At 40.4% G+C, this 15,705-nt stretch overlaps 1 protein-coding gene across 2 annotated transcripts in view; it reads right to left on the bottom strand.

Moving 5' to 3' along the window:
* The window catches only part of LOC130911130 (tumor necrosis factor alpha-induced protein 2-like), a 110,185-nt gene that overhangs the window by 62,777 nt on the left and 31,703 nt on the right, over positions 1-15,705 (bottom strand). For both annotated transcript variants that reach the window (XM_057828866.1, XM_057828865.1), the window contains exon 2: positions 8,055-8,522. In XM_057828866.1, coding sequence (XP_057684849.1) covers positions 8,055-8,497 — 443 coding nt within the window. In that variant the 5' untranslated portion in view covers positions 8,498-8,522. The remainder of the gene's footprint in view (positions 1-8,054; positions 8,523-15,705) is intronic.

Below are 15,705 nucleotides of genomic sequence, written 5' to 3'. Positions count from 1 at the left end.
TCATAGTTTCTGCTACTTCCTCATCAGTATTAGCTAATAAACTATCAAAGTCTTGATTAGCTCAGCTGACAGATCAATGGTAGCACTTATCAGGCTATATGATTTTATTTGATGTTTATTTAACCCCTTCAGGCCTAAGCATGCTGCTAAAGGACATGATGCGTTTGCGTCTCTAAACCAATAAATACACGTACTATTGCCACTTCTGGTAGATGATTGGATGAAACATTACCCATCGAAATCAAATCATGTGGTTGGGCACGCCCTCGTTAATATTTTTGGCTCTTTGAAAATGGCTGACCAAACACAACTTCAAAAAGGATAACCATACTTGTCAACCCGAGGCCGTTGGCAATCTTACAAATAGTGACGTATGCCCTTACAAATTGATGACTAATCTTACAGCCATTTATATAGCGTGCGGTAACACTTTATAATAATTATCCGTTTTAATAGTTAATAGATCATTAGTAAACTGTTGATAAATGATTTATTGTTGATTTGTGAAGTATTTGTTAACAGTTTGTTAAGCATTTACAGTGTGTTCTTAACCTGAAACACAGTTTGTGTAGAAACGTTTCAGGTTTTTTGCGTCTAACGTTTGGCATTAATCTTTTCAGGTTAAGAAATGCCGTTCACTTCAACATAAAGTGTATATAGTTTTAAGATCCATCAACGAGCATGGGCATTTAGAATGGGGTTAACCATATTGGAACACCCTGTAGATGCTTAACAAACTCTTAACAAATACTTCACAAATCACCAATAAATCATTTATCAACAGTTTACTAATGATCTATTAACTAGTAAAACGGATAGTTATTATCAAGTGTTACCTAGCGTGCAATATGAAACAAAAATAAAACTCAATCATTAAAATAATATGAACTTATTGGTAATATTGTCACATTAAACCTGGTGCAATCAAAGAACAATCAATATCTTCAGCTACATCATGATTACTAAAATTTAGCAGTGACTTGTTATGATTGTATGTAGCACTTTTGGCAATTTCTATCAAGTCTTTCGATGGCTGCACTTCATGGTACTTCAGCTTGCAATTCAGTTTGACTTGAAGGTAGTTCGTTACTGTGTCCAATTATAAACTAGGCCTGCAAGCAGGACTGAACAGGCCCTCGAACTTTGGCGCAACTTGGACGTCACGTAAAGTCGGACGGCACGCAGAGTGGTGGCAGAGAACCCCCTCTAATCATCTAATGAGAACTTAACATGCTTTAAACTCGCCCTTTTTTTTGAGATGAGAAATTGTTTTGAGTTTTTGAGCATGCAATGGCCACAAATTCTGCTGCCACTGTTGGTGCAAATGACCACTTCTGGACTCTTTGGGGTAAGACTCTCACCAAGCACGGGAAGTTTGGTGCAGATATCATGTATTTCTGCCAAGTTATGACTGTTCAAAATGTGTGGATAGACAAAATGGTGACAGTCTTTATCACTTTCCTGTTGGACCCTTCTGCTTCAACCAAACCTCAATAATTTTCATCTGGCATCTGAACACATGTCTTAAGGCTCCCCTTATGGCAAGGCAAGGCAAGGCAAGGCAAATTTATTTATATAGCACAATTCAACACGAGGCAATTCAAAGTGCTTTACATCACATGAAGATCATAAAAATCACATTTAAATCAATACAACATAAAAACCAAGACAAAAGATCGCACTTAATCACAGAATAAAAATAAATAAATACAAATAAAACAAAAATAAAAAATAAAACAAAAACTATTACTCCTAATAATAATTGAAATCAGCAATGGAGATAAGCACAAGAGGAATAGAAAGCAGGTAGATTGAAATATATAGACAGTTATGGATATGCAGTGCTAAACAAAAGCGTTTTTAGCCCTGATTTAAAAGAGCTAACAGTTTGAGCATACTTCAGAGGTTCGGGCAACTTGTTCCAGAGGTGAGGAGCATAATAACTAAATGCTGCCTCACCCTGCTTGATTCTTGTTCTTGGAACATGCAGAAGACCGGTTCCAGACGACCTTAGGGGTCTGGATGTCTCATAGGAATCTAACAAGTCAAGCATGTATTTTGGTCCAAGGCCATTAAGTGTTTTGTAGACGAGCAGTAGTATTTTATAGTCTATCCTTTGACTCACTGGAAGCCAGTGTAGCGATTTCAAAACCGGTGTAATGTGGTCCAGCTTCCTTGTATTTGTGAGGACTCTGGCTGCAGCATTCTGTACTAGCTGCAGCTTCCTGACTGATTTTTTATCAAGACCTGTAAATATACCGTTGCAATAGTCCAATCTGCTGAAAATGAATGCATGCATAAGTTTTTCCATGTCTTGTTGTGTCAGAAGCCCCTTAATTCTGGTTATATTTTTTAGGTGGTAATAAGCGGATTTAGTGACGGACTTTAGATGGCTATCAAATTTTAGGTCTGAGTCAATAATTACGCCCAGGTTTCTGACTTGATTTGTAGCTGTAAGTGACATTGTTCTAAGTTGCCTACTTATCTTTGACCTTTCCTTTTTTGGCCCAAAAATGATCACCTCTGTCTTCTCCACATTTAACTGGAGAAAATTCTGGCACATTCATTCATTGATTTGATGAATGCATTTACTCAGGGAGACTAAGGGACTATAATCATGTGGGGACACAGAAATGTACAGTTGTGTGTCATCTGCATAGGCGTGATAGGGGATGTCATACTGTTCCATTATCTGAGCTAACGGAAGCATATAGATGTTAAATAAATAAGCAGGTTATGCAGGTTTGAGGTCGATTGATTTTTTTTTCCCCTTAGCGGAGGAGTGTGTCCCATAAAAAAGGCATTTCCTGTTCCCACAAGAGGCGCCAGGCAAAATTGGTAATATTTCAATCCAGTCCTGTTCAGGCTGGGATACCTCACACACATGCCAGATATAAAATAGATTGAACGTTGTATGAGGGAGTTATTAGTCATTTTCCGAATTTAATGTTTTGCCGAAAAAATGGACGACTTTGGCACCCCGCCCAGGTCAGGCCAGTAAATAAAAACACACCATTTTGATAACTTAAGATTTCATATGCCTCATGAACAGTCTCGCCAATTCTGAGGATGATCAAACAAATTCCCTAGGCGTCAAGGTCTCAAATGTGCACCCTGTAAATCATGGGGCCGGAATGTGGGGGCCAAATGTGGAGGTGGGCCGTATCCAGCCTGCCTCCACATTTGGTCCGGCCCCCTAAACAATTTTTTTTCCCCCTCTCAATACTGTTATTTATTTCCTGTTTTTTTTCCCGTGAAGAACCCAGAGAGGGTTATTTGGTTATTATCTATTTAATTGTTAGCGTTATTGTTACATTATATTATAACTATTTTTATTTTCTTTTGTTCCGCGAAGAATCCAGAAAGGGTTATTTCATTGTGGCTTTCAGAAAAACAATACATTTTTAAATTAAGGCACTCCTGCAATCGTCACACTTTTTCTGTTACAAACTGACCCGGCCCCTCATCAGAGAAGAGAAAAGTTATGTGGCCCTCACAGGAAAATGTTTGGGGACCCCTGCTGTGAATCAATAAAAATTTCACATTCAATCCAAAATACCCGATTTCCTGTTGGGTTTGGAACTTGCGTGCAAGAGACTTTTTGGAGCAGTTTTGCACAACAAATGACCCCTACCAGACCCTTCAGAGTATGACTCTCAACAAGCACGGGAAGTTTGGCGCAGATATGTTGTATACCTGCCGAGTTATGACTGTTCAAAGTCTTTTGCGAGACAAATTGTTGATGGTCATTTTCACTTTCCTGTTTGGACCCCTCCGCTTCAACGAAACCTCAATATTTTTCATCAGGCACCTGAACACATGTCTTGAGGCTCCGCTGATGCACGTTTGAGGTCAACAGATTTTTTTCCCTGGGGGAGGAGCCTGTCTCGTAAAGAAGAGAATTTCCTGTTCCCACTCGGGGGCGCCAGGGGTGTTCAGGCTGGGATAGCTCATATACATGCTAGATATGAAAAAGATTCGCACGCCTGGTGCTCGGGCCCTAATTAAAAAGGTCAATTCATAAAATTAACTTACCGATGAAATTTTTGAGTCAGGAAACATTTCTTTTGCTAACTCTGAGAAGTGATCAACAATAGTTGCAGGCAAATTGTATATAGACAAACGTAACGGTTGCAGATCATGTTCATTTTTTCTCTCAGGTGAAAAAGCTAGCTCTTTAGTTAGCTGTCATTGCCGTGATTGGTGATTAAGAGGGCAAGCTTACCTATAAAATTTTTGGGGTTTTTAATTGTCTCATTCCAATCACATGCATAACAGTGTTGCATGAAATAAAGTTAGGCATTCAGTCAAAGCTTATTGATATATGAAAAATGGACAGAAAATGAGTTTGTTCCAACTATTTTTTGGAAAACTGATGATTTCGAGTCCCGCTCATTGGGTGATTTAGTACTTTCTCGTGCTGCCACAATTAATCGATTAACTCGAGTTATTTGTTTTGAAAAAATATTAAAATTGAATTTTGGCGCTTCGAGTATTCGTTTAATTATGGTGGCGTTGTAATGGTTTGTTTTGAAAGTGTTTGAGATTTAGTTTTATTGATTTTGGTTGGATACACTGCCCTCTAGTGGCAACAGTGAATATGACAGAACTCATTTCACATGGCTGAGTCCAGCTGCTCCCTGTTAAGCTAAGTTTTTGTTTTGGCTCATTTAATGCATTCGTAGTTTATACGCATATTTTTTATTTTTTATATTTATGTTTTTTGTGTGAATATGTGTTTAAACTATTTATTAAGAGCATTGTAAAAAAAAATAAATAAATAAGAAGTTAGCATTTCATAGCATTTAAGCTAGCGGACTTTTGGTATGTGAGTTAGCCAATGGTTCTTTTGTTGTACTTACAGTGTATCACAAAAGTGAGTACACCCCTCGCATTTCTACAGATATTTAAGTATATCTTTTCATGGGACAACACTGACAAAATGACACTTTGAAACAATGAAAAGTAGTCTGTGTGCAGCTTATATAATAGAGTTAATTTATTTTCCCCTCAAAATAACTCAAAATATAGCCACTAATATCTAAACCGCTGGCAACAAAAGTGAGTACACCCCATAGAATCAACGTACATCCCTAAATGTCCAAATTGAGTACTGCTTGTCATTTTCCCTCCAAAATGTCATGTCACTCGTTACGGGACTGCTGTCAGCATTGCTGCAGAGATTGAAGAGGTGGGGGGGGGGGGGGGGGGGGGGCAGCCTGTTAGTGCTCTGACCATACGCCGCACTCTACATCAAATTGGTGTGCATGGCTGTCACCCCAGGAGGAAGCCTCTTCTGAAGACGGTACACAAGAAAGCCCGCAAACAGTTTGATGAAGACATGTCAACAAAGCACATGGGTTATTGGAACCATGTCCTATGGTCTGATGAGACGGGCGGACTTTCTTGTGTACCGTCTTCAGAAGAGGCTTCCTCCTGGGGTGACAGCCATGCACACTAATTTGATGTAGAGTGTGGCATATGGTCTGAGCACTAACAGACTGACCCCCCCCCCCCCCCCCCCCACCACCGCTTCAATCTCTGCAGCAACGCTGACAGCACTCCTGTAACAAGTCACAAGTACGTTTTTTTAAAGGGGTGTACTCACTTTTGTTGCTATATTTTGACTTATTTTGAGGGGAAAATAAATGAACTCTATTATATACTGTAAGCTGCACACAGACTACGTTTCATTGTGTCAAAGTGTCATTTTGTCAGTGTTGTCCCATGAAAAGATATACTTAAATATCTGCAGAAATGTGCGGGTGCATAAGCGGAAAAGTGGCCGAAAAGTGTCATTGCATGAAATTGACTTTCCTATATATATATATATATATATATATATATATATATATATATATATATATATATATATATAAAAGTTGTAAAGGAATAAAACTGCAACAAAACTGCAACAAAAATGAATAAAATGGACAAAAAATATATTTTTATAATGGGTCAAAATTATTTTTCGAACAGATCATGTGACTAGCACCTTAGACGGTCATTTACTTTGCATATAATTTGAAAAAAAAATGGGGGGGGATTTTTATTTTTCAAATTATTTTTTTTTGATTGAAGCAACTTTTTGGGGGGATTGAATGATTTAGACATAAATGTCCTACCTATAATATGGCCCAAACACAAAAAGGATTGCTTCAATAGAATGAAACTGTTTAAATGAAAAATTAAGTGATCAAATGAAAAATTTTCAATCTCAAAAATTATTTTTTTTTCGCATTCAAAAACATTTTCTATGGTTGAAATTTTTCTTTTTTTTTTTTTTTTGATTGAAGTGATTTTTCTTTATGAAAATATATTTTTTTTGAAGCAACTTATTTTTTTGATTGAATAATAAAGACAAAAACTTCCTAGCCAAAATGCAGCCCAAACACAAATCAACATTACTTCAATCAAAAAAGTTGGTTCAATCCCCCCAAAAAGAAATTCAATCAAAGAAAAATAGCTTTCACATGCATTCTTTTTAACTTTATTTTTTTTATTCTTTAAATTCAAATTTATTTTTGCACTCAAACATATATATATTTTTTTTTTATTGAAGCAACTTTTTTTTGATTGAATAATAAAGACACAAATCTACCTCCATATGGCTCCGCCCAGGGGATACAATTTTTACTGGGGTAACTACATTGGCACAACACCAGCGGACGTACCATATTCAATGGTTGACGATCTTGGTGAAAAGTATTGCCTAAGCAGCCTGATTTAGAATTCCCCTCAAGAATGATGGGAAACAAATAACGCTCATTGTCAACTAATTAGGGCTGCAGCTATCGAATATGTTAGTAATCGAGTAATCGACTGAAAATTCTATCAATTAATCGAGTAATCGGATAAAACAAATATATTTTTAGGTGAAGAGCAATTATAAATATACATGAGAAAACAAGACATTTCATCTAATCTTGAACCATTTTCAGCCAATCAATGTCTTTATTTTCTATGTATATTGTTGAAAACAGCCAACAAGACTAATTCACTGCTTTCACTCAAAAAACTTTTAGATCTTATATATATATCTTACCTAAAAATGCCGTTACGCTTGATTACACACATCACTTAAAAGTTAGGTTTTTTTCCCACGTGTTTCAATTGAATTTCTATTTGTGTCAAGCCGTTTTTAAGTTCTAGTTAAGTTTTAAGTTAGTCTAAACTGTAAGTCCTGATAGGATTTTGAGTTTTTGCAGTGTTCAAAATAAATGTACGATACAGGCTGTATTGGAGCACATTAGGGACCAGTGCTACTTGGTGTTTTATCCAGCAGTGACGACTGAGCTAAAATTGATAGTCAGCATTATTAAGTTTTTATTTTACACCCTCATCACTCCACAATGCTATGTTATGTTAAAGCCTGTATGTAAGACACGTTAGCCACGCATCAACAGTGGTCATAATTAATAGAAACCTAGCCCTCCGCAGGGCTAACGTTACGTGAGCTAGTAGTGACAGTAACGTTAATCTTATTTATTAGCGCTTAGCGCTCTTTATTAGCGCTATACTGCTTTAAGATGGCGGCTGTTTACTAACGCTGCCCACACGCGGCCTAGTCTGTCATTGCGCATCTAGTTCAACATACATGTGATCTCTATGAGACGCATCAGACGCTACCTGCTACCAACGTAGCATCGTGCGGGCTAGTATTTAGCAACGTCGGCGTCGTTTGTAGCAGCTGTCGGCTGCAGTAAGTTTTTTTTTTTTTTCCCCCTTCTTCCTCTCCGCACGTGACATCAGCGCGTTGTCCCACATTAAAAGTAGTCCGAGCAAAACATGATGCTTAGCACTGTCAAAATAAACGATTACTCGAGGTGAATAAAATTACTCGGATCAGTTTTTAAACTCGAGTTACTCGAGTGTTCGTTTCAGCTCTACAACTAATTATTATAAATATTCTTGTAAATTAATTTTATTGCTAACACTGCGTTTCGCGGTCATCAACATATTGTGTCCCTTCTGCCCCAAAAGTCAAACTCCACCTATGGCGAGGTGTACTAATTTTTGTGATACACTGTATTTGTATGCGGATTATATTATACCTAAGCAGACTTCCTTCTGAGCTCCTTCGACCTCTTTTCTTCTTGTCCGCGGGGGACGGCGTTCCCTGCGGCGAGGGCGTCCCTCCGTTCTTGCCTCGTCCCGACAACCTCATATTCTTCCCCAGCTTGCCCAAACTCTTGAGGGGCGACTTGATGAAGGAACCCTTCCCTGAGCCGCCTCGCTCCCCTTTGGCCTTCTTGCCCTCGTCGGCCTCGTTGTCGTCCTCCCCGTCCTCGAAGGGGTTACGTTCACCAGGGACATCGCCGTCCAAGAAGGAGCCGGCTGGCGACCAAGAGCGGTCGCCGCGGCCGCCGTCCTCATCGTCGTCGAAGGGGTTGTGGTGGCGCGGGTTGATTTGGAGGCTCATCCTGCGAATGAACAGGGCGTTGTCCAAAGTGGGGCCGCCCTTCAGGCGCATCGGAAGGTTCTTGAGGATTGGCATGATGGAGCTGCGTGCGGGGGGGAACCTACAACACAAAAACAAGGTGCTCAATAACATGAACATCTGGCAAGAGGTTAGGTAATTTTGTTCACAAGAAGTATAGCTCGGTAGTGCTGGGCATAATACTTGTGTTGAGTTGTTGGGGCCAGGGATCCCAGATCTTAAAGACATGTAATTCTTAAAAGATAAATGTTAGTATGAGTTATAATAATTTGATATTAAAACCCCTCTTAATGTTTTCGTTTTTATAAAATTTGTTTAACTATTTTAACCGATAGATCGCCATTCTTGTTGACGTCGCAATGCGGTGACGTCACATGGCCCGCTGCCGAACTTCCAGCGTGTCACTCGTTAGCTTCTCAAACATGTCGTCGGTTCTGCCCTTCCAATTTGAACCAGAGCGGAAAAGTGAAGAGCAGGACAGCCCTGTCGGTCGTTCACAAGACGAGCAGCAAAGGCAAAATGCAGAGCAGGAAATACAGTTGGGCAAATAAATATTTAGTCGATCACCAATTGTGCAAGTCCTCCTACTTGAAAAGATTAGAGAGGCCTGTAATTGTCAACATAGGTAAACCTCAACCATGAGAGACAGAATGTGGAGGGAAAAAAAACAGAAAATCACATTGTTTGATTTTTAAAGAATTTATTTCCAAATTAGAGTGGAAAATAAGTATTTGGTCACCAACAAAAAAAAACTACATTTCAGGCTGTCAAAGAGGTCTTCTCACGAGGTCTAACAAGACTCCACTCGTTACCTGTATTAATGGCACCTGTTTTAACTCATTATCAGTGTAAAAGACACCTGTCCACAACCTCAGTCAGTCTCACCCACAAACTCCACTATGGCCAAGACCAAAGAGCTGTCAAAGGACACCAGAGACAAAATTGTAGAGCTGCACCAGGCTGGGAAGACTGAATCTGCAATAAGTACATCGCTTGGTGTAAGGAAATCAACTGTGGGACCAATTATTAGAAAATGGAAGACATACAAGACCACTGATAATCTCCCTTGATCTGGGGCTCCATGCAAGACTTCACGTGGCGTCAAAATGATAAGAACGGTGAGCAAAAATCCCGGAACCATACGGGGGGACCTAGTGAATGACCTACAGAGAGCTGGGACTACAGTATCAAAGGCTACTATCAGTAACACAATGCGCCGCCAGGGACTCAAATCCTGCACTGCCAGACGTGTCCCCCTGCTGAAGATTGTACACGTCCAGGCCCGTCTGCGGTTCGCTAGAGAGCATTTGGATGAACCCAGAGAGGACTGGGAGAATGTGTTATGGTCGGATAAAACCAAAATAGAACTTTTTGGTAGAAACACAGGTTCTCGTGTTTGGAGGAGAAAGAATACTGAATTGCAACCGAAGAACACCATACCCACTGTGAAGCATGGGGTCGGAAACATCCTGCTTTGAGGCTGTTTTTCTGCAGAGGGACCAGGATGATTGATCAGAGTCAAGGAAAGAATGAATGGGGCCATGTATCGAGAGATTTTGAGTGAAAATCTCCTTCCATCAGCAAGGGCATTGAAGATGAGACGTAGCTGGGACTTTCAGCATGACAATGATCGCAAAAACACAGCCAGGGCAACAAAGGAGTGGCTTCGTAAGAAGCATTTCAAGGTCCAGGAGTGGCCGAGCCAGTCTCCAGATCTCAACCCCATAGAAAATCTGTGGAGGGAGCTGAAGGTCCGTGTTGCCCAACGACAGCCCCAAAACATCACTGGTCTAGAGGAGACCTGCATGTAGGAATGGGCCAAAATACCAGGAACAGTGTGTGAAAAGCTTGCGAAGAGTTACAGAAAACATTTGGCCTCCGTTATTGCCAACAAAGGGTACAGAACAATGTATTGAGATGAACTTTTGGTATTGACCAAATACTTATTTTCCACCATGATTTGCAAATAAATTCTTCAAAAATCAAACAATGTGATTTTCTTTTTTTTCCACATTCTGTCTCATGGTTGAGGTTTACCCATGTTGACAATTAGTAGTTGACTAAATAACTACTTGCCCCACTGTATGTTTATGATGTAAAGGATAACATCGAGAGTCCAACCGAATATAAAAAAGGACTTTTTTCACCGCCACAACAGTTTTGTGAGCATAATTTTGTAAGGGTGCAAAATTTGACAGAACACCGGTCCCTAAAAAAAGGCCCAAATCACACCAGTCCGTGGTGCAAAAAAGGTTGGGGACCCCTGCTCTAAACTGTTATATGAATGTGTTCATGTGTGTAGATTCTTTACAAAAAAGAAATGAAACAACTTTACTATCTAACAATAACTCAACTGCTAATATGCTTCTCCAAAAGACAATACAAACGAACCCTTAAGACACTGTTTAGCGTAATCGCAAACCTGCTCTAATCACCTCACATTACACACGAACAAGGACCCAAACGGGACTGCTCATTGCCGCCGGCAAAAATCGATTATCAAATTATTTGGCAACTGATTTATTAATCAATTTAATGGATTAGTTGTTACAGCCTTATGAAAACACCATGTTACCGCTCCGTTCATTAACTTACCTTTCCGTTTGACCCTCCCCTTGCCCAACCATGCCCACTTCACGCCCACAAACTGGCCTCTTTAGAGGCCCGGGTCTGGGCGCCGTCGCCCCCTAGCATCCCCATCAGTTCCGCCCCTGAAATAGGCCAACCCTACATACAGGAATGCATAACATTTGAGTGTCTTCACATTGTTATAAAATTTGGACGATATGATTTCATTCCATGCCATCTGTGTAAATATGATTGAATTTTGTACTTCAGTTCGATTTTTGGGGGGGGGGGGATTGCAAATCGAAATCGCAGTATCAGCCAGAAAAACCGTGATTAGAGTTTTTTTCTTTCCGTAGATGTACGTATGAGTCTCATGCACGCCAATCGTACAGTGATATGTAAAAGTATCTGAACATTTTGGAATTCCTCACATTTCTGCATAAAATCAGCATCAAATGCGATCTGATCTTTGTCAAAATCACACAGCTGAAAAAACTCTGCTTTAACTAAAACCACCCAAACACTTATAAGGTTTCATATTTAGCATATATACATATATACATATATACATATATATATATATATATATATATATATATATATATATATATATATATTCATATATAGCAAACAATGACAGAAGGGGGAAAATAAGTAAGTGAATTGTCGCATTTAATATTTTGTGCCCCATTGGTAGCAATAACTTCAACCAGACGCTTCCTGTAGCTGCAGATCAGTCTGCCACATCCATCTGGACTAATCTCTGCCCGTTGTTCTCTACAAAACTGCTGTAGTTCAGATTCTTGGAATGTCTGGCAAGAATCGGTTTTTCATGCCACAGCGTCTCAATGGGGTTCATGTCTGGACTTTGACTTGGCCACTCCAGAACCTGTACTTTGTTCTTCTGAAACCATTCTGAAGTTGATTTACTTCTGTGTTTTGGATCATTGTCTTGTTGCAGCACCCGTCCTCTTTTTAGCTTCAACTGTCTAACAGACAGCCTCAGGTTTTCCTGCAAAATATCCTGATAAACTTTTGAAATCTTTCTTCGAGTAATGATTGCAAGTTGTCCAGGCCCTGAGGCAGCAAAACAGCCCCTAATCACAATTCCCACCACCATGCTTCACGGTGGGGATGAGGTGTTGATGTTGGTGAGCTGTTCCATTTTTCCTCCACACATGGCGTTGTGCGTTACTCACAAACCAATTCAACTTTGGTGTCATCAGTCCACAAAATATTTTGCCAAAACTTCCGTGGACTGTCCAAGTGCCTTTTTGCAAACATTAAACGAGCAAAAATGTTTTTTCTTTGTTTTTTTTTGACAGCAGTGGCTTTCTCCGTGGAGTCCTGGCATGGACACCATTATTGGTCATAGTTTTACATATACTGTAGTTGAGGAGTACATAGAGTGTGCCAGTGATTTCTGTAAGTCTTTAGCAGACACTCAAGGGTTCTTTTTTTATCTCTCTGAGTATTCTGCACTGAACTCTTGGCATCATCTTTGGTGAACAGCCACTCCTTGGGAGAGACGCAACAGTGCCAAACTCTATTTGTAGACAACTTCTCTGACTGTCGATTGATGACCATCCATACTTTTAGAGGTGGTTTTGCATCCTTTCCCAGCTTCATACAAATCAACAATCCTTGATCGCATGTCTTCAGACAGCTCCTTTGACCGAGCCACAATGCTTCTCATCAAGACATTTCTTACCAGGTGTGTATTTTATAGTGGGCAGGACAGCTTTAAACCACTCATCTGTGGTTGGGCATATACCTTACTTAAATTGTTGGTAAAAATTGGTTTCAATTGGTCTTTAAGTCTCCTCAGGGAGAGGGTTCATTTATTTATTCATCCCCCTTTTGTAATTGCTTGCATGCTATCCTCATTAAAATATGAAAACCTCTCAATGTTTGGGTGGTTTTAGTTAAAGCAGACACTGTTCTAACATCTGTGTGATTTTGACAAAGATCAGATCACATTTGGTGTGTTGATTGATTTGGTAAATTTATGCACAAATGTGAGAAATTCCAAAAGGTTCAGATAATTTTTTATAATACTGTATACAATGTGTTTGAGTGTGCTACATAGTACATATGTGCGTGGGGGCGTACAGGTGCGGATGTTGTTGTCATGTAGTTAGTTTCCAGCCTCACTACCGCCAGAAATAGACACACTGATGTGTCAATGCGGAGCGGGAAGCGATTGTGTGGCGCGGCTTCCATAAATACCCAGCAGCCTCGGCGGCAAGCCAGGAAACGCACGGCCGGGCAGCGAGCTGTTTTCTTCAAGAGGGTCGCAGGGCATCGCGGAAGCGCGGCGACACAAACAATGAAGCGGAAAGGACAGCGATAGTGTGAAGGACATCAACAGACAGCGGGGCGGAGGAAGGGGGCGCCACTGAGACGCGGAGGGTGGCAAATGGTGAATATGTGTTAACACTATCAGGGAGAGTGGTCATCTATTTAAACGTTTTAATTAGCTTAACCCATTCAGACCTGAGCATGCTGCTGAAGGACATGACGTGCATTCACGTCTCTAAACCAATAAACACACTGAATTTAGTTGCTATTGCCACTTCTGGGAAATGATTGGACAAAACTTTACCCATTGAACTCAAATCATGAGGTTTCGCCCTATTTGCCATTTTTGGCTCTTTGAAAATGGCTTAGACAAAACGCAACTTCAAAAAGAAAAGCCTAAGCGCTCATTAAAAGCACATTAACATTAAAAATAACAATAAAAGCATGATATAACCCTACCAAAAATTTGCAGTTTGTTCTGGTGTTTGAGTAGAGTAAAAATCAGCGAAGTATTTGTTTTTGCCCAGCAGAAAAAATCCCGGTCTGAAGGGGACCTCTATCGCCGTCAAAGGCAGTCAAAGAATAAAGCTAAGTGAGGGCACAAGATATTTATAAAACAGAAAAAAATGTTTTAATGAAATTCATATCGAAAGGGTTACAGTTATTTGAATTTGTCTATTCTTATTCATTGTATCAATTTATTACAATTTTTAATTTTTTTTATTTTTATTTTCATCTTATTTAAGTAATTTATTTCATTTTATTGAGAATTTTTTTTGCTCATGGCTTATTAAAATCGCCTTTGTTTTCATTTTTATTTATTTATTACAATTCATAGAATGGATTTTTCCTTAAATGGATCCTTCAATGCAGTAATTCATTTAATTAAATGCATTTTTTAGTGCTCATTGCAAAATACGGATTGAAACTGATTGATTGGACATCTAGTGCCTGACACCAGTTTCCTAGATTGACACCAAACTAGTTGGACATGGCCATCACAACAGGACACATCAAAAAGTCTCAATACCATTCTGATTTGATGTCACCATTTTAGGCTAATTGCTTGCTTTTAATGAACAGTTCGATTGATTGGATGCAGTGTGATTATCGTCAACGATGACGATAAAGAAAATATTAATTAATTAATTAATAATTTTTTCATGATGACATTGTGACAATTCTGAAGCAAAAACGTCTTGGGAGACTAAAACACAACTAGGGCTTTGCTATGCGGAGATACAGATCTTAGCCCCGCCCAGGTTGGTTTGGGAACAATTCGGTGACATCAACAGGTCACTTCCTGTTGATTTGGGACATTTGGGGGGCATGTCCTGCTCATATCAGGTCATTTGGGGACAGTTGGGGGGCATGTCCTGGTCATATCAGGGCATTTGAGGGGCGTGTCCTGGTCATATCAGGTGAATTGAGGACATTTGGGGGGCGTGTCCTGGTCATATCAGGTCATTTAGGGGACAAGTCCTAGTCATATCAGGTCATTTGGGGGGCGTGTCCTGGTTATATCAGGTCATTTGGGGAGATTTGGGGGCGTCCTGATCATATCAGGTCATTTGGGGGCGTGTCCTGGTCATATCAGGTCATTTGGGGACACTTGGGGGGCATGTCCTGGTCATATCAGAGCATTTGACGGGCGTGTCCTGGTCATATCCGGTGAATTGGGGACATTTGGGGGGCATGTCCTGGTCATATCAGGTCATTTGGTGACATTTGGGGGACAAGTCCTGGTCATATCAGATCATTTGGGGGGCGTGTCCTGGTTATATCAGGTCTTAAGTATAACACCATTTACCATTTGGGGACATTTGGGGGCGTGTCCTGGTCATATGAAGTCATTTGGGGGGCGTGTCCTGCTCATATCCGGTCATTTGGGGACATTTGAGGGGCGTGTCCTGGTCATATCAGGGCATTTGAGGGGCGTGTCCTGGACATATCCGGTGATTTGGGACATTTGGGAGGCGTGTCCTGGTCATATCAGGTCATTTGGGGGACAAGTCCTAGTCATATCAGGTCATTTGGGGGGCGTGTCCTGTCATATCAGGTCATTTGGGGACATTTGGGGGCGTGTCCTGGTCATACCGATCATTTGGGGGGGTGTCCTGGTCATATCAGGTCATTTGGTGACATTTGGGGGAGAAGTCCTGGTCATATCAGATCATTGGGGGGCGTGTCCTGGTCATATCAAGTCATTTGGGAACATTTGGGGGCGTGTCCTGGTCATATCAAGTCATTTGGGGGGGGCGTGTCCTGGTCATATCCGGTCATTTGGGGACATTTGAGGGGCGTGTCCTGGTCATATCAGGTCATTTGTGGACATTTGGGGGGCGTGTCCTGGTCATATCAGGTCATTTGTGGACTTTTGGGGGGCGTGTCCTGGT

Source organism: Corythoichthys intestinalis, unplaced genomic scaffold (assembly GCF_030265065.1).
Source record: "Corythoichthys intestinalis isolate RoL2023-P3 unplaced genomic scaffold, ASM3026506v1 HiC_scaffold_23, whole genome shotgun sequence".
NCBI classification, from domain to species: domain Eukaryota; kingdom Metazoa; phylum Chordata; class Actinopteri; order Syngnathiformes; family Syngnathidae; genus Corythoichthys; species Corythoichthys intestinalis.
Note: the sequence above shows the minus strand (reverse complement) of the source record. Positions and strands in the feature narration are given on the sequence as shown.